Here is a 23,820-nt window from a genome sequence, read left to right as displayed (position 1 = left end):
AGAATATAACTACTATAATACTGCTCCTATATACACAAGAATATAACTACTATAATACTGCCCCCTATATACAAGAATATAACTACTATAATACTGCCCCCTATATACAAGAATATAACAACTACTATAATACTGCCCCTATATACAAGAATATAACTACTATAATACTGCTCCTATATACAAGAATATAACTACTATAATACTGCTCCTATATACAAGAATATAACTACTATAATACTGCCCCCTATATACAAGAATATAACTACTATAATACTGCCCCCTATATACAAGAATATAACTACTATAATACTGCCCACTATATACAGGAATATAACTACTATAATACTGCTCCTATATACAAGAATATATCTACTATAATACTGCTCCTATATACAAGAATATAACTACTATAATACTACCCCCTATATACAAGCATATAACTACTATAATACTGCCCCCTATATATAGGAATATAACTACTATAATACTGTCCCCTATATACAAGAATATAACTACTATAATACTGGCCTCTATATACAAAAATATAACTACTATAATACTGCCCCTATATACAAGAATAAAATTACTATAATACTGCTCCCTATATACAAGAATATAACTACTATAATACTGCTCCCTATATACAAGAATATAACCACTATAATACTGCTCATATATATAAGAAAATAACTACTATAATACTGCTCCTATATACAATAATATAACTACTATAATACTGCCCCTATATACAAGATCACTACTATAATACTGCTATATACAAGAAAATAACTACTATAATACCGCCCCCTATATACAAGAATATAACTACTATAATACTGCTCATATATACAAGAATATAACGACTATAATACTGCTCCTATATACAAGAATATAACTAATATAATACTGCTCCTATATACAAGAATATAACTACTATAATACTGCCCCTATATGCAAGAATATAACTACTATAATACTTCTCCTATATACAAGAATATAACTACTATAATACTGCCCCTATATACAAGAATATAACTACTATAATACTGCCCCCTATATACAAGAATATAACTACTATAATACTGCCTCTATATACAAGAATATAACTACTATAATACTGCCCCCTATATACAAGAATATAACTACTATAACACTGCTCCTATATACAAGAATATAACTACTATAATACTGCCCCCTATATACAAGAATATAACTACTATAATACTGCCCCCAATATATAGGAATATAACTACTATAATACTGCTCCCTATATACAAGAATATAACTACTATAATACTGCCCCCTATATACAAGAATATAACTACTATAATGCTGCCCCTATATACAAGACTATAACTACTATAATACTGCCTCTATATACAAGAATATAACTACTATAATACTGCCCCTATATACAAGAATATAACTACTATAATACTGCCCCTATATACAAGAATATAACTACTATAATACTGCCCCCTATATACAAGAATATAACTACTATAATACTGCCCCTATATACAAGAATATAACTACTATAATACTGCCCCCTATATACAAGAATATAACTACTATAATACTGCTGCTATATACAAGAATATAACTACTATAATACTGCTTCTATATACAAGAATATAACTACTATAATACTGCCCCCTATATACAAGAATATAACTACTATAATGCTGCCCCCTATATACAAGAATATAACTACTATAATGCTGCCCCCTATATACAAGAATATAACTACTATAATACTGCCCCCTATATACAAGAATATAACTACTATAATACTGCTCCTATATACAAGAATATAACTACTATAATACTGCCCCCTATATACAGGAATATAACTAATATAATACTGCTCCTATATACAAGAATATAACTACTATAATACTGCTCCCTATATACAAGAATATAACTACTATAATACTGCCCCCTATATACAAGAATATAACTACTATAATACTGCCTCCTATATACAAGAATATAACTACTATAATACTGCCCCTATATACAAGAATATAACTACTATAATACTGTCCCTATATACAAGAATATAACTACTATAATACTGCTCCTATATACAAGAATATAACTACTATAATACTGCCCCCTATATACAAGAATATAACTACTATAATACTGCCCCCTATATACAAGAATATAACTACTATAATACTGCTCCTATATACAAGAATATAACTACTATAATACTGCCCGCTATATACAAGAATACAACTACTATAATACTGCCCGCTATATACAAGAATATAACTACTATAATACTGCCCCTATATACAAGAATATAACTACTATAATACTGCCTCCTATATACAGGAATATAACTACTATAATACTGCTCCTATATACAAGAATATAACTACTATAATACTGCCCCTATATACAAGAATATAACTACTATAATACTGCCCATATACAAGAATATAACTACTATAATACTGCCCCTATATACAAGAATATAACTACTATAATACTGCCTCCTATATACAGGAATATAACTACTATAATACTGCTCCTATATACAAGAATATAACTACTATAATACTGCTCCTATATACAAGAATATAACTACTATAATACTGCCCCTATATACAAGAATATATCTACTATAATACTGCCTCCTATATACAAGAATATAACCACTATAATACTGCTCCCTATATACAAGAATATAACTACTATAATACTGCCCCTATATACAAGAATATAACTACTATAATACTGCTCCTATATACAAGAATATAACTACTATAATACTGCCCCCTATATACAAGAATATAACTACTATAATACTGCTCCTATATACAAGAATATAACTACTAAAATACTGCTCCTATATACAAGAATATAACTACTATAATACTGCTCCTATATACAAGAATATAACTACTATAATACTGCCCCCTATATACAAGAATATAACTACTATAATACTGCCCCTATATACAAGAATATAACTACTATAATACTGCCTCCTATATACAAGAATATAACTACTATAATACTGCCCCCTATGTACAAGAATATAACTACTATAATACTGCCCCCTATATACAAGAATATAACTACTATAATACTGCTCCTATATACAAGAATATAACTACTAAAATACTGCTCCTATATACAAGAATATAACTACTATAATACTGCTCCTATATACAAGAATATAACTACTATAATACTGCCCCCTATATACAAGAATATAACTACTATATACTGCCCCTATATACAAGAATATAACTACTATAATACTGCCTCCTATATACAAGAATATAACTACTATAATACTGCCCCCTATGTACAAGAATATAACTACTATAATACTGCCCCCTATATACAAGAATATAACTACTATAATACTGCCCCCTATATACAGGAATATAACTACTATAATACTGCTCCTATATACAAGAATATAACTACTATAATACTGCTCCTATATACAAGAATATAACTACTATAATACTGCTCCTATATACAAGAATATAACTACTATAATACTGCCCCTATATACAGGAATATAACTACTATAATACTGCCCCCTATATACAAGAATATAACTACTATAATACTGCTCCTATATACAAGAATATAACTACTATAATACTGCCCCCTATATACAAGAATATAACTACTATAATACTGCCCCCTATATACAAGAATATAACTACTATAATACTGCTCCTAAATACAAGAATATAACTACTATAATACTGCTCCTATATACAAGAATATAACTACTATAATACTGCCCCCTATATACAAGAATATAACTACTATAATACTGCTCCCTGTATACAAGAATATAACTACTAAAATACTGCTCCTATATACAAGAATATAACTACTATAATACTGCCCCTATATACAAGAATATAACTACTATAATACTGCCCCCTATATACAATAATATAACTACTATAATACTGCCCCCTATGTACAAGAATATAACTACTATAATACTGCCCCTATACACAAGAATATAACTACTATAATACTGCCCCCTATATACAGGAATATAACTACTATAATACTGCTCCCTATATACAAGAATATAACTACTATAATACTGCTCCTATATACAAGAATATAACTACTATAATACTGCCCCTATATACAAGAATATAACTACTATAATACTGCTCCTATATACAAGAATATAACTACTATAATACTGCTCCTATATACAAGAATATAACTACTATAATACTGCTCCTATATACACAAGAATATAACTACTATAATACTGCCCCCTATATACAAGAATATAACTACTATAATACTGCCCCCTATATACAAGAATATAACAACTACTATAATACTGCCCCTATATACAAGAATATAACTACTATAATACTGCTCCTATATACAAGAATATAACTACTATAATACTGCTCCTATATACAAGAATATAACTACTATAATACTGCCTCCTATATACAAGAATATAACTACTATAATACTGCCCCCTATGTAAAAGAATATAACTACTATAATACTGCCCCCTATATACAAGAATATAACTACTATAATACTGCCCCCTATATACAAGAATATAACTACTATAATACTGCCCACTATATACAGGAATATAACTACTATAATACTGCCCTATATACAAGAATATATCTACTATAATACTGCTCCTATATACAAGAATATAACTACTATAATACTACCCCCTATATACAAGCATATAACTACTATAATACTGCCCCCTATATATAGGAATATAACTACTATAATACTGTCCCCTATATACAAGAATATAACTACTATAATACTGGCCTCTATATACAAAAATATAACTACTATAATACTGCCCCTATATACAAGAATAAAATTACTATAATACTGCTCCCTATATACAAGAATATAACTACTATAATACTGCTCCCTATATACAAGAATATAACCACTATAATACTGCTCATATATACAAGAAAATAACTACTATAATACTGCTCCTATATACAATAATATAACTACTATAATACTGCCCCCTATATACAAGATCACTACTATAATACTGCTCCTATATACAAGAAAATAACTACTATAATACCGCCCCCTATATACAAGAATATAACTACTATAATACTGCTCATATATACAAGAATATAACGACTATAATACTGCTCCTATATACAAGAATATAACTAATATAATACTGCTCCTATATACAAGAATATAACTACTATAATACTGCCCCTATATGCAAGAATATAACTACTATAATACTTCTCCTATATACAAGAATATAACTACTATAATACTGGCCCCTATATACAAGAATATAACTACTATAATACTGCCCCTATATACAAGAATATAACTACTATAATACTGCCCCCTATATACAAGAATATAACTACTATAATACTGCCTCTATATACAAGAATATAACTACTATAATACTGCCCCTATATACAAGAATATAACTACTATAACACTGCTCCTATATACAAGAATATAACTACTATAATACTGCCCCCTATATACAATAATATAACTACTATAACACTGCTCCTATATACAAGAATATAACTACTATAATACTGCCCCCTATATACAAGAATATAACTACTATAATACTGCCCCCAATATATAGGAATATAACTACTATAATACTGCTCCCTATATACAAGAATATAACTACTATAATACTGCCCCCTATATACAAGAATATAACTACTATAATGCTGCCCCTATATACAAGACTATAACTACTATAATACTGCCTCTATATACAAGAATATAACTACTATAATACTGCCCCTATATACAAGAATATAACTACTATAATACTGCCCCTATATACAAGAATATAACTACTATAATACTGCCCCTATATACAAGAATATAAATACTATAATACTGCCCCCTATATACAAGAATATAACTACTATAATACTGCTGCTATATACAAGAATATAACTACTATAATACTGCTTCTATATACAAGAATATAACTACTATAATACTGCCCCCTATATACAAGAATATAACTACTATAATGCTGCCCCCTATATACAAGAATATAACTACTATAATGCTGCCCCCTATATACAAGAATATAACTACTATAATACTGCCCCCTATATACAAGAATATAACTACTATAATACTGCTCCTATATACAAGAATATAACTACTATAATACTGCCCCCCATATACAGGAATATAACTAATATAATACTGCTCCTATATACAAGAATATAACTACTATAATACTGCTCCCTATATACAAGAATATAACTACTATAATACTGCCCCCTATATACAAGAATATAACTACTATAATACTGCCCCTATATACAAGAATATAACTACTATAATACTGTCCCTATATACAAGAATATAACTACTATAATACTGCTCCTATATACAAGAATATAACTACTATAATACTGCTCCTATATACAAGAATATAACTACTATAATACTGCCCCCTATATACAAGAATATAACTACTATAATACTGCCCCCTATATACAAGAATATAACTACTATAATACTGCCTCCTATATACAAGAATATAACTACTATAATACTGCCCCCTATATACAAGAATATAACTACTATAATACTGCTCCTATATACAAGAATATAACTACTATAATACTGCCCGCTATATACAAGAATACAACTACTATAATACTGCCCGCTATATACAAGAATATAACTACTATAATACTGCCCCTATATACAAGAATATAACTACTATAATACTGCCTCCTATATACAGGAATATAACTACTATAATACTGCTCCTATATACAAGAATATAACTACTATAATACTGCCCCTATATACAAGAATATAACTACTATAATACTGCCCATATACAAGAATATAACTACTATAATACTGCCCCTATATACAAGAATATAACTACTATAATACTGCCTCCTATATACAGGAATATAACTACTATAATACTGCTCCTATATACAAGAATATAACTACTATAATACTGCTCCTATATACAAGAATATAACTACTATAATACTGCCCCTATATACAAGAATATATCTACTATAATACTGCCTCCTATATACAAGAATATAACCACTATAATACTGCTCCCTATATACAAGAATATAACTACTATAATACTGCTCCTATATACAAGAATATAACTACTATAATACTGCTCCTATATACAAGAATATAACTACTATAATACTGCCCCTATATACAAGAATATAATACTGCCTCCTATATACAAGAATATAACTACTATAATACTGCCCCTATATACAAGAATATAACTACTATAATACTGTCCCCTATATACAAGAATATAACTACTATAATACTGCCCTATATACAAGAATATAACTACTATAATACTGCCCCTATATACAAGAATATATCTACTATAATACTGCACAATGTGAACAGGAGAAAACTATTTTTTTGCTCTCCACTATAGAACGGACATTCATCTTGTTTCTGACTCTTGATATTATATTATAATTTGGCTACGTTATTTATACGTTTTTACTTTTTCTTCTTGTTTTTTTTCCCAGCTAAATTATCTGGTTCCGGCTACTTGCTGCATCATTATTCTCTTTGTGTTTGACCTTCCTGCGTATACATCTCCTACCAACTTCCCGGCAGTGCTGTCCCTCTTCTTACTCTATGGGTGAGTGCTGCTATCTATTATGTGCTTATCATTGGGTGGAAGGTTTCTGATCCCCTAGTCAGAGGACCCCCTTTAGGCCATGCCTACCTATATTAACATGGACCCCCTCACCCCCAATTCCATCATTTCCCCGCCCTGACTGAAGACCAAATCTACAAGTAAAGCTTTGACCTCTTTCTCTCTTCACCTTTTAGTTTTCTTATTTCTGTATTACAATAATTTTGTCTGACAAGGAATATCTTCTCTTTCAGCTGGTCGATCACCCCCATTATGTACCCCGCCTCCTTCTGGTTTGAGGTGCCCAGCACGGCCTACGTCTTCCTCATCGTCATCAATCTGTTCATTGGGATCACAGCCACCGTGGCCACTTTCCTGCTGCAGCTGTTTGAACACGATAAGGTAGGTGGCAAGTAAAGGGGGTTTTGCACTCGACAATTATCGGGCAAACAATCGTTTATAGAACTGATGATTGCCCTGTGTAAAAAGGGCAGCGGTCAGCAGATGACCGATCAAACGCTCAATCGTCTGCTGGTCGTATCGTTTTTTAAAAAAGTTCAATATTCTCATTGTCGGCAACGCATCTCCCTGACGCGCTGCCGATATGATGATAATGTATGGGGGTGAGCGATCGGGGGAACAAGCGCTAGTCCTTCAGACAGGAGCAAACGAGCGCTGATCAACGATCTGTCTCGATCGGCACTCGCTGCACCGGCCGGTATAATAGGGCCTTGACCGGCATGGCAAAAGGTTCTGGACTTGTGTAGCCATGCCAAACCCCCCCTTCTCCTTTTCATCAGCGTCACATGTACCACATTAAGTTTATTTGTCTTGTTCTTCCAGGACTTGAAGTTGGTGAACAGTTACCTCAAGAGCTGCTTCCTCATCTTCCCCAACTACAACCTTGGACACGGGCTGATGGAAATGGCCTACAATGAATATATCAACGAATACTACGCAAAGATAGGTAAAAACACAAGCCACCAAAACCACTGCAGTCCTCAGCAAAAACTAATAGTTATAAAGTGTTGACATATTATCCAGAGATTCTCCAATCACTTCCAGAGCTGCATTTAGAATCCTACTTAGTTTCTTGTCAACTCCTGCAATTCCCCAAATTGACTGCTTCCGCCTTGTGGTGTGGGATATATAATCCTAACGCCGGTATTATGGTACTATGATGTCGGAAAACTATACACCTCCCACAATGCACTGCTTCACAACGTAGCGTAATCTAGACGCTCAGTTAAAATGCTTTTAGATCATGAGCAGCTAACAGAATTCTGAAGAAAGCTTTGGATGTGGATTGAGTATACGAGTAACTCTAGGTCAGGGGTCGGCAACCTTTGACACTCCAGCTGTTGTAAAACTACAGTTCCCAGCATGCCCTGGCTAAAATAAAATCCTTTTGCTGTCAGGGCATGCTGGGAGTTGTAGTTTCACAGCTGAAGTGCAGAAGGCTGTCGACCCCCTGCTCTAGATTATTTAAAGTTCTGCAGATTTCTCCTTGGAATCGGACAGCACTGCGATAGTCACACGCTTTTCAGCTTGCAGGAGTCACCATATTTAACTGCGCTTGGATGTATTGCATTCTGGAAGATGAAGGGTTTTTTTTTTTTATATTTGATTACATTCACTAGTGTAAACAGACATATCCCTAACAGCCTCTTAGCAGGCGATGGTCTATACAGACACATCAGATGTGAAGTTCTGCCGCCTGAGAGGTTTAACTGTACACCAGCAGAATTCCGGCTGCAGCTTTGGTTGTAACTGGAGCATAAGACAGTACATAACAAGATCAAGTATTTGCATAATCACCATAAATATATTTATAGGTAAACGTTCCAGACATTATTCGGTTTAGTGCTGGGGAGTTGCTGGAAGTCATTGTGTCTCTTCTCACTTTAGGTCAGTTTGATAAGATGAAGTCCCCGTTTGAGTGGGATATCGTCACCCGGGGCCTGGTCGCAATGACCATAGAAGGTTTTGTTGGTTTCTTCATCACAATTATGTGTCAGTACAACTTCTTCCGCAAACCGCAGTAAGTATACGGCTACAAGACACATGTAAAGCTGCCCCTACACATGAATAACTAGAAGCCACTGCGGCTTATCTACTGTAGGAGCAAAGGACGAGTCGGACGGCCTCCGTACACACCAGATCTTCAGCTGATCCAGATAATATCAGCAGGTCTGGCCGACCTTTGTCTAATGTGTGTGGACACCTTCAATTCTCCATCTCTATAGACATTAGATTTTTATTTACCAATCCCCTTTAAGGGCCTTTTACACCGGCCGGTGCAGCGAGTGCCGATCAATGAGACATCGTTGATCGGCGCTCGTTTGCTCCTGTCACGCGGAGCTATGGATGGGGACGAGCGCTCGTTACTCAGATCGCTCGTCCCCACACATTATTATCATGTCGGCAGCGCGTCTCCCGGTTCACACACCAAGATGCGCTGCCGACAACCAGAATATTTTACTTCTTTTAAACGATACGACCAGCGGATGATCCAGCGTTTGATCGTTCACCTGCTGATCGCTGCTCTGATTACACAGGACAATTATCGACAACGAGCGTTCTATGAACATTGTCTGACCGATATTCGTCCTGTGTAAAACCCCCTTTACAGTCTACATATCTATGGGTAACACGCTGTGTCTCTACGGGTACTTGCTATGTTCTTATGTTGTGCTTGATCATAGCCTTCTGGGTACTTCGTATTTTTTAGCCAAGTACCCCCTAGTCAAATAGATCTCATCCAAGTAACACTGGCCTAGACAACCTCTTAAAGCGATTGTCCAGGTTGGGGGCTGTTTTTTATACTGATGACCTATCCATGATCGGTGGGGGCCCGACACCTGGACTCCACACCGATCAGCTGTTCCGGCTGCCTCTGTGGCTCAGACCACAGTATAGCGGCCGTGCTGGGTGACTGCAGCTCTGCAGCATGGCCGCTCACAATGTACAGGGCCAACTGCTTCCGATGCCACAGGGGCAGCTGATCGGAACAGCTGATCGGTGGGGGTTCGCGTGTCAGACCCCCACTGATCATTGATAGGTCATCAGTATAAAAACTATATGTTGACATTTTTTTTTCTACCCATTAACACCACAGTATTGTAAAGAAATCAGTTAGGATGGAATTTCTCTTCCTATCCTTCATTTTCTTTGAGATAAGCATCATCCGAAGCCACTTATCTCCACCTGCTCTATAATATGCACATTCAGTTGAGACAAGACCAATCAATGACTGAATCGGTGCTGATCACTGTCCGATCCATTGCTCTGCTAACGTTATGTAATGTCTATGGCCACACATCATTCACAGTCCATTCTTCACTGCAATTTCTGACCCGGATAAGGGTCCATGCTCCATATTATATAGCAGTATCCATTGTATAGCTACGTATGGTTCTGATGGCCAGGATTACTCATTACATGCCTGGTCTCATTGCTTCAATATTATGTTTCGCTTCCAGGCGTCTCCCCATTTCTATTAAGCCCATTGAGGATGATGACATTGATGTGGCGAATGAGCGGCAGAGAGTTTTACGTGGAGGTGCCGACAATGACATGTTAAAGATAGAGAATCTGACAAAGGTAACCTATATGTACCCTGTGACATGCCATCCACTGTGCTATATTTACTTTGTACTGATCTAGAATCAAATCATGTCCTTTACTCCAATCACATCCAAAGCAGCCTTTCAAACATCTGTACCGATGCTTGTTTAAGCTTTATATCTCCCACATTAGACGACTAGAGATGATGCTCTGTACAGGCACTACACAAACCGGAGGATCCAGTGACTTGCAAGGCTATGCAGGTAAACTAGTAGGATTCTGAATGCAGCTCTGGATGTGACTGGAGTATAAGACATGATGTAACCTAAGGTCAATACAAGATAAATAAAACAAAGCTGCTTTAACTTAAGTTCTGTTTTCTAAGCTATGCTGTTGCCCACTTATTGAATTTTTGTGTCTGCATCCACTATATTCCAAAAAATATATAATTCTACTCCAGGTGTATAAATCCCGTAAAATGGGCCGCATCCTAGCAGTCGATCGCCTGTGTGTTGGTGTTCAGCCTGGTGAATGTTTTGGACTTCTTGGTGTAAATGGAGCTGGGAAGACGACCACCTTCAAGATGCTGACCGGGGATGAGAGCACCACAGGTGGAGAAGCCTTTATCAATGGCCACAGGTACGTCCCACCTACTACCTTAGAATTATGGGTAATATCATTTTCTCGTGTTACCCCAAATTACTATTATTCTGCATTGTGCAAATATTCGGATGTAAATCCGTGCGGCCACCTGAAGGGTCGATGCACAAGATGCGTATCACGTGCGGCAAAACCGCAGCGTAATCCAGTACCAGCGTAGTGAAGGAGACTCCAGGTAATCTCACATCCACGCTGCGGTATCTTTCGGGACGTAAATTGACCCGCGGTGCGTATTTTCGTAACTGCAGCGTGTCAGTTTATTTCCCGATTTCTAGTTCTACAGAAATACGCAACAAAACCCGCCGCAATTTACGCAGCAAAACGTAAAAACCGCGCCGAAAAACAAATCAAAACCCACCTTCAGGTGCGTTTTTATTTATTTTTTCTGCCAATTTCTTGCCGTTTTTGTTGCGTATTTTCTGCAGCGAAATGCGCAAATTCGTTCGCCAATATGATGGACCTAGTTTGAAGCTTTCTTCTTGTTTGGCAGCATCTTGAAGGAACTTCTGCAGGTGCAGCAGAGCATTGGGTACTGCCCGCAGTTTGATGCATTATTTGATGAACTGACGGCCCAAGAACACCTAGAGCTTTATACCCGCCTACGGGGGATTCCGTGGAAAGATGAGGAGAGGGTGAGTCCGGCAGGTCAAGTCCTTACATTGGCCATGACGTACATTTGCCACCTCCCTAAACTCGTTCAGCCAAAGTATCTGAATTGTAGAAGACCTGATCTGTATTTTTTTTTTTCTTCCTGCCAGGTGGTAAAATGGGCATTGGAGAGACTGGAGCTGACTCCGTATGCGGACAAGCCAGCCGGAACTTATAGTGGCGGCAACAAGAGGAAGTTGTCTACAGCCATTGCACTTATCGGCTACCCCTCCTTCATCTTTCTGGTGAGAAATTAATTATAAAAGTGTAACTAAACTTTCCAAAAACTTTTGACATGTCTGAAGTTTTGATTGGTGGGGGTCCGAGCACTGAGACCCTCACCGATCTAAGCTGGAGAAGCGCTCGGGTGAACACTGTGCTGCTTCGCTTCTAATCCGCTTTTCTCGGAAAGCCGAGCCAGTGGTGTGCGGGCGCAATATAAAGTCCATAAGCGCGTACACCGCTCGCTCCGCTTTCAGAGGAAAGCCAATCCGAAACGAAGCAGCACGGTGCGACCCGAGCGCTTCTGCCGATGCGGTTTATCGATCGTGCTCGGACCCCCCAACGATCAAAACTTCTGACGTGGCCATGACATGTCCAAAAGTTTTTTGAAAGTTTAGTTTACACTTTAAACATGATCGATCATTGAGTGCCAAGAGCGCTAGGGAATGGACTGATACCAATATTGCCCAATTTGTGGTCACAGGATGAGCCCACGACAGGAATGGACCCCAAAGCTCGACGTTTCCTGTGGAACCTAATCCTGGATATTATAAAAACGGGGCGCTCTCTAGTCCTGACGTCACACAGGTACACGGGGCGGCGTTTTACATAAGAGTTCGGTTAGACAATTTGATTGGTCAGGGACAATGTTCTTGATAATTTGAATGGTTTTTCACAGTGTTTGTTGCTTTAAAACCATCATCTAATCGTAAAAAATATTGGTACGCTGTCACGTCTCAAATTACAGCGGTTCTTTTACGAGGTTACTTGGCACTTCAATGAGTAATGAACATATATAGAAGAGATAATCTGATAAGAAGACAAATCAAAGGCAACCACATTTTTTTATTGTTCCGGTGCATCTAAAATGAGGGATTAAGCAACTTGGCAATTCGTCTTAATAAAAAAAAATTCGATCGTTTTTTGTTTACAGCTCCTATGCAGATTGATGGGCAAACAAACCCCGTGTAGTCTGATCATCCAGTGACTCCACCTTCCGTCTGTCCCATACTGACTACTAACATTAGGTAGCTTATTAAGAAGTAGGGGACAGGGGCGTGGCAATATGACTATACAGAGTTTGTTTGTAGTCTGTTTCCATGGAAACATAAAGGCACGCATAGGGGCTGTATACTCAAAATGATAACAAATTAAAACTATTTGCCGATTTTGCTTCGTCTCTCATTTGTACAATTAGAAAATATTAGTTGCGAAGGTGAAACTTATTAACATATTCCGATACTATGGATTAATCTCACACTTCTGATTGGTCATGACGACCTCCTATGTGACGGGAATGGCCATCGCGGTCTAGTTGATTAGAAGTTCACCTGTCATTTCTTTTTCCAGCATGGAAGAATGTGAAGCTCTCTGTACTCGACTGGCGATTATGGTCAATGGCCGTCTCAAATGCCTCGGCAGCATCCAGCATTTAAAAAACCGGTAAGAACATGTTTCCCAGACTTCAGATGGCTGTGCCTTTAATAGGGTTGAGGGAGGAACGCAGGGGTGTAACACGATTACACGGAAAATTTTGGACTGCGTTGCCAGTATAGGGGTTGTACAGGTTAAACAAAAAACATGGCGGCTCTCTTCCAAAAATAGCTCCTCACCTATCCATGGCCTGTGTCTGGTATTGGCTCCGTTTGAAGTGAATCAGCTGCAATACCACACGCAACCTGTGGAGAGGTGTGGCGCTGTTTTGGAAAAATCAGCCATTTTTTTAAATTCTGGGTAGTATTGCCTGACGATCCCAAGCCCCGGTGCCCAATCAGTACTAGCAAATGTGTATACTGATATCGTGTCGCCTATAAAAAAAATGTCATCCTGTGTTACGCAGATTTGGTGACGGATACATGATCACGGTGAGGATGAAATCCAGCGTTAACGTGAAGGAAGTTGTGCGGTTCTTCAATAGGAACTTCCCAGAAGCCATTCTCAAAGTGAGTATAACGATCGTCGCACCTCAGACTGGAGCGATCCCGCTGGACCCACCCTCGTTTTACATGCCGACATTATTGGTATGGAGGGATGATGATAAGCGGCTACAAGGCACACAGGTTGACGCTTATCTTTAATGTGTGAATGGAATCTTTAAACTTATTTTGACTGAAAACAAGGCTGGTATATGACGCATACGTCTGATCTACAACACATACTTGTGTCCGGCAGGAAAGACACCACACGAAGGTCCAGTACCAACTGAAGTCCGAACAGGTCTCTCTTGCCCAAGTCTTCAGTAAGATGGAGCAAGTGGTGGACGTGCTGGGGATAGGGGATTACTCCGTCAGCCAGACCACACTGGACAATGTAAGTGAGACCTCCGTCTATACATGTGCCCCGCACCCGCCTTCCTTCATCACAATAGCTTTGATTTTAGATGGCAGCATTCAGCGGGTCATGGGCATGGGATAATTACTAACCCCTCGTTTATGAAAATACGGACATAGGGGGCTGCCAGGCACCTGTAGCTCTGCTGATCTCCACCCTGATCAAACCAATCCTACAGTCTTAAAGGGTAACTAAACTTTTTTTAAAAACTTTTGACATGTCAGAAGTTGTGATCGGTGGGGGTCCAAGCACCAAAACCCCCCACTGATTTCAATAGACAGTCTGAGTCCGTTTGCCGCACGCTCGGCTTTCCGAGGAAAGCCGATCATGAAATGAAGCGGCACAGCGCTCACCCTTCTGCCGCTTCGTTTTAGTGATCGGTGGGGGTCTCAGTGCTCGGACCGCCGCCAATCAAAACTTCTGGCATGTCACTATGATATATCAAGTTTTGTTTTTTTTAAAAGTTTAGTTGCTCTTTAAATGGATCACCATGATAAAACCACCGCTTCTTGTCAGTCAATTGTACATTTTTGGTCTACGCCATTTTCCCTGTGCAGGTATTTGTCAACTTTGCAAAGAAACAGAGCGATAACCTGGAGCAGCAAGAGGCCAACCATAGCAACGTCGTTCCGTCCCCCATGGAGCGAGTGCTGAGCCTCCTGCGGCCCCGGACCACACCCACTGAACTACGGGCCCTCGTGGTGGAGGAGCCAGAAGATCTAGAGACGGATGATGAGGGTCTGATCAGCTTCGAGGAGGAAAGGGTAAGAGCTGATTTATTATTTGTCCTTCTTTATATTCACGCCTATTCGGATTTTAGAATTGTAACCAAATATTAACCAAGCAGGAGAGCATGCTGGGAAATGTTTATATCATCACTGGTAAAAACGCAACCACTTTACAATAATTCAACCTATATAAAGATCTCTGAGTGTTGTCAGTGAATGGAAATATTCTTGTTTACATCTGGAAGCAAACAGCCCTTAGAGACCTAATACTTCTCACAGATGAGGGTTTGCTACAATTGTATCCAGTTTAGACAATCCTTAGGGTCTAAGGCCCTGTTCACACAAAGTTTTTTTGACGGGAAACCGCGTAAAAAAAAAAACGGCCGAAAATGCCTCCCATTGATTTCAATGGGAGGCGGAGGCGTTTTTTCCCACAAGCGGGAAAAAGAAGCGACAGGCCCTATCTTCGGGCGTTTACGTGTCTGACCTCCCATTGACATCAATGGGAGGCAGAGAATGAGTATTTTGCGGCGTTTTTGCCCGTAGCGCTCAATGGGCGCCTGTGAAACGCAGCGAAAAACGCGGCAAACGGCGTGCAGGCAGATCAAAATCTAAAAATTGACTTTCTAGACTAGATACGATTGGAACAAACAATCAGCTGTTAGACCTTGTTCACGCTGAGGTTTTTTTGACGCGGAAACTGCTTTGGAATCGGCGCAATAAAACACCAAAAATTTTCTTACATTGATTTCAATGGGAGGTAGAAGCGTTTTTTCTGAACGTTGTCCGACCGCTCACGGAAAAAAAAGCATTTTGCCTCCATTGAAATCAATGGGAGACCAGAAACAAAATGCGCTGCTCATTCGAAGCGTTATTTGGCGTGGGTTTTTCTTTACCATTTTTTTTTCTATTTGCTTGATTTAAAAAAAATAAAAAAGTCTGAAAAACGCAGCAAAAAAACTCTGTGTGAACTAGGCCTTAGATGTATTTGGTCTGTACAGGATTTTAGCCTCTGAATGGAAATGAATGTTCACATTCACTGACAGCAAGCAGACATCTCATAAATAATACCAATTTGAATCACGAACTATATTAGAAAGCTGCAGAACTTATAATTATACTTTGATAAAAGGGGTTTTCCCATAATCAATATTCATCACCTATCCACAGAATTATCTGATCAGTGGGGGGTCTGACCGCCGGGACCACGAGAGCGGGCTTACCCTGCCGTTCCTGGGAGCCTCATAGGAATGGCGCAGTAGCGCGCAGGCTCGACCACCGCTCCATTCCTCTATGGGGCTGCCGAGCGTGATCTTCGCCAATTCAAAAACATCCAGACATGTGTTTTTTTTTCGTTGTTCAGAATATTTTTTAATAATACGACGTTCATCAGGACGGAGTCGATATCGTGATCTGACTTTTTTATTTTTCCCGCAGGCTCAGTTGTCTTTCAATACAGACACGCTCTGCTGAGGCGACCTCTTCATTCTGCTCTACACCCCATACGCTGGAGACCACCGCCCATTTTTATAAAAAGCCCCCAATCAAGCCGGGGGTTGTGTGGAAACGTCAACATCGTCCGCTGTACGGGACGGCCGTGTATACAGCGCACTCCGATGTCGCTCATACCACTGTCCATACATAGGGGGCGCTGCTCTGGAATGGACAGCGATCAGGCTCCGCAACCGCTTACAAATGAACACATCTGGGGCCACAGCAGTGGTGGAGCCTAGACGCTGGCACACGCGGGCCCCTGGGAGTCTACAAACTGGTGTCCTCTACAGCCGGTGAATGGATGAGACTGGCTATAGCAGAGGATTCTTTTAATGATCTTGTTTTAGGAATGTATCTACGTCGTGCTGCAGACAGGGGGCTCCACTGGCCTTGGCGCACTTTTCTTTTCGGGACATTGGCAGCAGACGTGGCGCTCTACCTTGTGGGCATTATTCTGACTTCGTTTTAGTTTGTAAAGATTTCTTTACATTTTGCTGTGTCCCCTTTTTCCCCGTCTCTTTGTGCAATATAAATGTGCCAACGACTGTATATAGTGTCACTGCAGAGGGCATTCACCGCCAGCAGATCCCCTGGTGGCAATTTTTAGGAACTGCACTGCCAAAAATGGGCTATGTATGTTGTGTGTATAACGCTTTTATTTTGTGTTTTTTTGTTCTTTTTTTCCTTTTTCAAAAACTGCAAATTAAATGACCAAATACGTGCACTTTATTTTCTGCTGGTCTCCCATTCCTGGGCGAAGGAGAGGTGAGGAAGGGGGATTTGGATATGACACGGAAGACCAGATGCTGATCTTTAGGCTCCCCATGGGCCCCAAAACAGAGTGATCTGTGCCTTTTTAGTTTGGGTTATGTAGCAAATGTCACCCCTCAGCTAAAGGGAGCCATTCATATTATAACCTCATAGCTGAGGATTGTTACACTGTGTCAGTGTACGGGTAGAGCTGTCATCCTCAATCCCTGGACATGAGAAAATTGTGCTGCTACTTTGTTTAATTCAGAGGATTGCCTACACTGATACACTGTGACATACCTTCAGCTGTGTGCAGGGGACTATGTCAGGATAGGTTTTTAAAACTCTGGATGTGAACAAATAATCCTCTCGTTCACTGATGGCAAACGGAGATCTTGAAAATGTTAAGAAGTTGAAATAGTTAGGGACAGTGATGACCACAGTCCATGGATGGATTTTCTGTATTGAATAGAACTTGAGCTCGTGCACCATCATTTTGCAGATCTACATCTAATGTTACACATGCCTTTGCTTTACTGATCTAAAGTAATATGGCTTCTTCTCTAGTCACATCCAAAGCTGCATTTACAATTCTACTGCCTGCTGTCAGCCCGCTGCTAATTTCTCCAGTCCCATCCAAAGCTGCATTTACAATTCTACTGCCTGCTATCTGTCAGCACTGTGCTAATAGTCCTCATTTCTTTTCTGAGCTTCTTAAATGCAGTATAGTCTGATCCTTTTTGGAAGTTACCTTTTTTCTACTACTAAACTGTACCCCAGGGTAACTTGTTTCCCCTCAGTGCACTATAGCAGACCATGATCTGAGAACACTGAAGCAGCAGGAAAACGCGAGGTCTTGTAGAGCAAACTGGATACCAGCAGAATTGTGTATGCAGCTCTAGATGTGAGTGGAGTATAAAATGTGCCGTAACTCAAGATCAGTAAAGCAAAATATATGCAAATTTACTCAACTTTTATACCTTGATTTGAACTATTTAAATGGGTCGGAAAGCCAGTTCGTAATATAGATCTTTCTGGGGTTCTCAAGTCTGCAATTATTTCCCTTCCTGTACCTGAGAAAAGCCACTAGATGGCGCAGCTACAAATATTACATAAACAGTCATGTAGGCTCACCCATCCAGGGATTGCCCAATCGCCGCCTTCCACTAACAAGCTGTTAAATCTATTCAGTTATGTCTGGTTCTGGGAAAGCTGGGTGACCATCATTATGGCTGCCATTATGGGTTTAGCCACTAAGCTTTGTCAAAGTGGACTGATTAGGACAGCAATTTGGCAGTGCAGCATATAATCACTGTATTATTAAAAGATGTGTTGTTCAGGAGTCTGGGAAAGCTGGGTGACAATCCCTGTGACCGATGTGATGGAGGCCATACATGGACTCCACCATAGGAGCACTGTCAATGATCCCCTTCTCCATGGTGTGTGAGAATCGTCTTAATTTGATTCCTTAGTCTTTAAGCATGCAGGAATGTCACCACGTCAGACGACTTCTCAGGAGGATCCCCCGAAACCGAAGAGGAGCTGCCACTGAGAAATGTCGCCGCATTTTGGGTTACTGACCATCAATTCTGTTCGCCTTTAACACCATCTGGCCAGGTGAGCTGACAACCATTGCTACTGTCTTCACACGGAAATAAAGTGTTTTTTTCAAGAAACAGTGCCACCCTTCCAGTAGGCTGTGTCTAGTATTGCAGCTCAGCCCCATTCAAGTGAATACCAAGCCCAACCCCCGTATAAGATCGGTGCTGTTTATAGAAGTAAAAAGGAGACCACACACACACACACACTTTGTTTCAAATAGAAGTTGAGTGTGGGCAGTAAAACACCTAGCAGTAATTTATGTCTTGTAAAATCCCCACCTGAATGAAAAGTAAGCTCATATTGTATTCTCAGCGCACCTTGATTTCTTCTAGTCAGTCATTTTTTTTTACCATAAAAGTACATTAAATTACTGACTTTTACTTCTCCAAAATGGAAGAGGAGCGTTCCAGAGCAATTCCAGTCACTGCAATCTATAGTAACTTAAAATGCAAGGTTAGTATAATACTGCCCCCTATGTACAAGAATATAACTACTATAATACTGCCCCTATATACAAGAATATAACTACTATAATACTGCTCCCTGTATACAAGACTATAACTACTATAATACTGCCCCCTATATACAAGAATATAACTACTATAATACTACGCCCTATATACAAGAATATAACTACTATAATACTGCTCCTATATACAAGAATATAACTACTATAATACTGTCCCCTATATACAAGAATATAACTACTATAATACTGCCCCTATATACAAGAATATAACTACTATAATACTGCCTCCTATATACAAGAATATAACTAATATAATACTGCCCCTATATACAAGAATATAACTCCTATAATACTGCCCCTATATACAAGAATATAACTACTATAATACTGCCCCTATATACAAGAATATAACTACTATAATACTGCCCCTATATACAAGAATATAACTACTATAATACTGCTCCTATATACAAGAATATAACTACTATAATACTGCCCCTATATACAAGAATATAACTACTATAATACTGCTCCTATATACAAGAATATAACTACTATAATACTACGCCCTATATACAAGAATATAACTACTATAATACTGCCCCTATATACAAGAATATAACTCCTATAATACTGCCCCTATATACAAGAATATAACTACTATAATACTGCCCCTATATACAAGAATATAACTACTATAATACTGCTCCCTATATACAAGAATATAACTACTATAATACTGCCCCCTATATACAAGAATATAACTACTATAATACTGCCCCTATGTGCAAGAATATAACTACTATAATACTGCTCCTATATACAAGAATATAACTACTATAATACTGCCCCTATATACAAGAATATAACTACTATAATACTGCCCCTATATACAAGAATATAACTACTATAATACTGCCTCCTATATACAAGAATATAACTACTATAATACTGCACCCTATATACAAGAATAAAACTACTATAATACTGCTCCCTATATACAAGACTATAACTACTATAATACTGCCCCCTATATACAAGAATATAACTACTATAATACTGCCCCTATGTGCAAGAATATAACTACTATAATACTGCTCCTATATACAAGAATATAACTACTATAATACTGCCCCCTATATACAAGAATATAACTACTATAATACTGCCCCTATATACAGGAATATAACTACTATAATACTGCCCCCTATGTGCAAGAATATAACTACTATAATACTGCTCCTATATACAAGAATATAACTACTATAATACTGCCCCCTATATACAAGAATATAACTACTATAATACTGCCCCTATATACAAGAATATAACTACTATAATACTGCTCCTATATACAAGAATATAACTACTATAATACTGCCCCCTATATACAAGAATATAAGTACTATAATACTGCTCCTTTATATAAGAATATAACTACTATAATACTGCCCCCTATATACAAGAATATAACTACTATAATACTGACCCTATATACAAGAATATAACTACTATAATACTGACCCTATATACAAGAATATAACTACTATAATACTGCCCCTATATACAAGAATATAACTACTATAATACTGCCCCCTATATACAAGAATATAACTACTATAATACTGCCCCCTATATACAAGAATATAACTACTATAATACTGCCCCAATATACAAGAATATAACTACTATAATACTGCCCCTATATACAAGAATATAACTACTATAATACTGCCCCCTATATACAAGAATATAACTACTATAATACTGCTCCTTTATATAAGAATATAACTACTATAATACTGCCCCTATATACAAGAATATAACTACTATAATACTGCCCCTATACACAAGAATATAACTACTATAATACTGCCCCTATATACAAGAATATAACTACTATAATACTGCCCCTATACACAAGATTATAACTACTATATACTGCTCCCTATATACAGGAATATAACTACAATAATACTGCCCCTATATACAAGAATATAACTACTATATACTGCTCCCTATATACAAGAATATAACTACTATAATACTGCCCTCTATATACAAGAATATAACTACTATAATACTGCCCCTATATACAAGAATATAACTACTATAATACTGCCCCTATATACAAGAATATAACTATTATAATACTGCCCCCTATATACAAGAATATAACTACTATAATACTGCCCCTATATACAAGAATATAACTACTATAATACTGCCCCTATACACAAGAATATAACTACTATATACTGCTCCCTATATACAGGAATATAACTACTATAATACTGCCCCTATATACAAGAATATAACTACTATAATACTGCTCCTATATACAAGAATATAACTACTATAATACTGCTCCTATATACAAGAATATAACTACTATAATACTGCCCCCTATATACAAGAATATAACTACTATAATACTGCCCCTATATACAAGAATATAACTACTATAATACTGCTCCCTATATACAGGAATATAACTACTATAATACTGCCCCTATATACAAGAATATAACTACTATAATACTGCTCCTATATACAAGAATATAACTACTATAATACTGCTCCTATATACAAGAATATAACTACTATAATACTGCCCCTATATACAAGAATATAACTACTATAATACTGCCACTACATACAAGAATATAACTACTATAATACTGCCCCTATATACAAGAATATAACTACTATAATACTGCCTCCTATATACAAGAATATAACTACTATAATACTGCCCCTATACACAAGAATATAACTACTATATACTGCTCCCTATATACAGGAATATAACTACTATAATACTGCCCCTATATACAAGAATATAACTACTATAATACTGCTCCTATATACAAGAATATAACTACTATAATACTGCTCCTATATACAAGAATATAACTACTATAATACTGCTCCCTATATACAAGAATATAACTACTATAATACTGCCCCTACATACAAGAATATAACTACTATAATACTGCCCCTATATACAAGAATATAACTACTATAATACTGCTCCCTATATACAGGAATATAACTACTATAATACTGCCCCTATATACAAGAATATAACTACTATAATACTGCCCCTATATACAAGAATATAACTACTATAATACTGCCCCTATATACAAGAATATAACTACTATAATACTGCCTCCTATATACAAGAATATAACTACTATAATACTGCCCCTATATACAAGAATATAACTACTATAATACTGCCCCTATATACAAGAATATAACTCCTATAATACTGCCCCCTATATACAAGAATATAACTACTATAATACTGCTCCTATATATAAGAATATAACTACTATTATACTGCTCCTATATACAAGAATATAACTACTATAATACTGCCCCCTATATACAAGAATATAACTACTATAATACTGCTCCTATATACAAGAATATAACTACTATAATACTGCTCCTATATACAAGAATATAACTACTATAATACTGCTCCTATATACAAGAATATAACTACTATAATACTGTTCCTATATACAAGAATATAACTACTATAATACTGCACCCTATATACAAGAATATAACTACTATAATACTGCTCCTATATACAAGAATATAACTACTATAATACTGCTCCTATATACAAGAATATAACTACTATAATACTGCTC

At 37.2% G+C, this 23,820-nt stretch overlaps 1 protein-coding gene across 1 annotated transcript in view; it reads left to right on the top strand.

Moving 5' to 3' along the window:
• The window catches only part of ABCA2 (ATP binding cassette subfamily A member 2), a 70,505-nt gene extending 52,451 nt beyond the window's left edge, over positions 1-18,054 (top strand). Inside the window, exons 33-46 of the mRNA XM_075834547.1 lie at positions 7,563-7,678; positions 7,930-8,077; positions 8,519-8,642; positions 9,584-9,716; positions 11,158-11,278; positions 11,703-11,881; positions 12,393-12,534; positions 12,661-12,795; positions 13,257-13,360; positions 14,123-14,215; positions 14,613-14,715; positions 14,945-15,082; positions 15,661-15,867; positions 17,269-18,054. Of these exons, the coding sequence (XP_075690662.1) occupies positions 7,563-7,678; positions 7,930-8,077; positions 8,519-8,642; positions 9,584-9,716; positions 11,158-11,278; positions 11,703-11,881; positions 12,393-12,534; positions 12,661-12,795; positions 13,257-13,360; positions 14,123-14,215; positions 14,613-14,715; positions 14,945-15,082; positions 15,661-15,867; positions 17,269-17,304 (1,779 nt within the window). The 3' untranslated portion in view covers positions 17,305-18,054. The remainder of the gene's footprint in view (positions 1-7,562; positions 7,679-7,929; positions 8,078-8,518; positions 8,643-9,583; positions 9,717-11,157; positions 11,279-11,702; positions 11,882-12,392; positions 12,535-12,660; positions 12,796-13,256; positions 13,361-14,122; positions 14,216-14,612; positions 14,716-14,944; positions 15,083-15,660; positions 15,868-17,268) is intronic.
• Positions 18,055-23,820: the final 5,766 nt, after the last annotated feature.

The sequence above is a fragment of the Rhinoderma darwinii genome, chromosome 8, assembly GCF_050947455.1.
Source record: "Rhinoderma darwinii isolate aRhiDar2 chromosome 8, aRhiDar2.hap1, whole genome shotgun sequence".
Lineage (NCBI taxonomy): Eukaryota > Metazoa > Chordata > Amphibia > Anura > Rhinodermatidae > Rhinoderma > Rhinoderma darwinii.
Note: the sequence above shows the minus strand (reverse complement) of the source record. Positions and strands in the feature narration are given on the sequence as shown.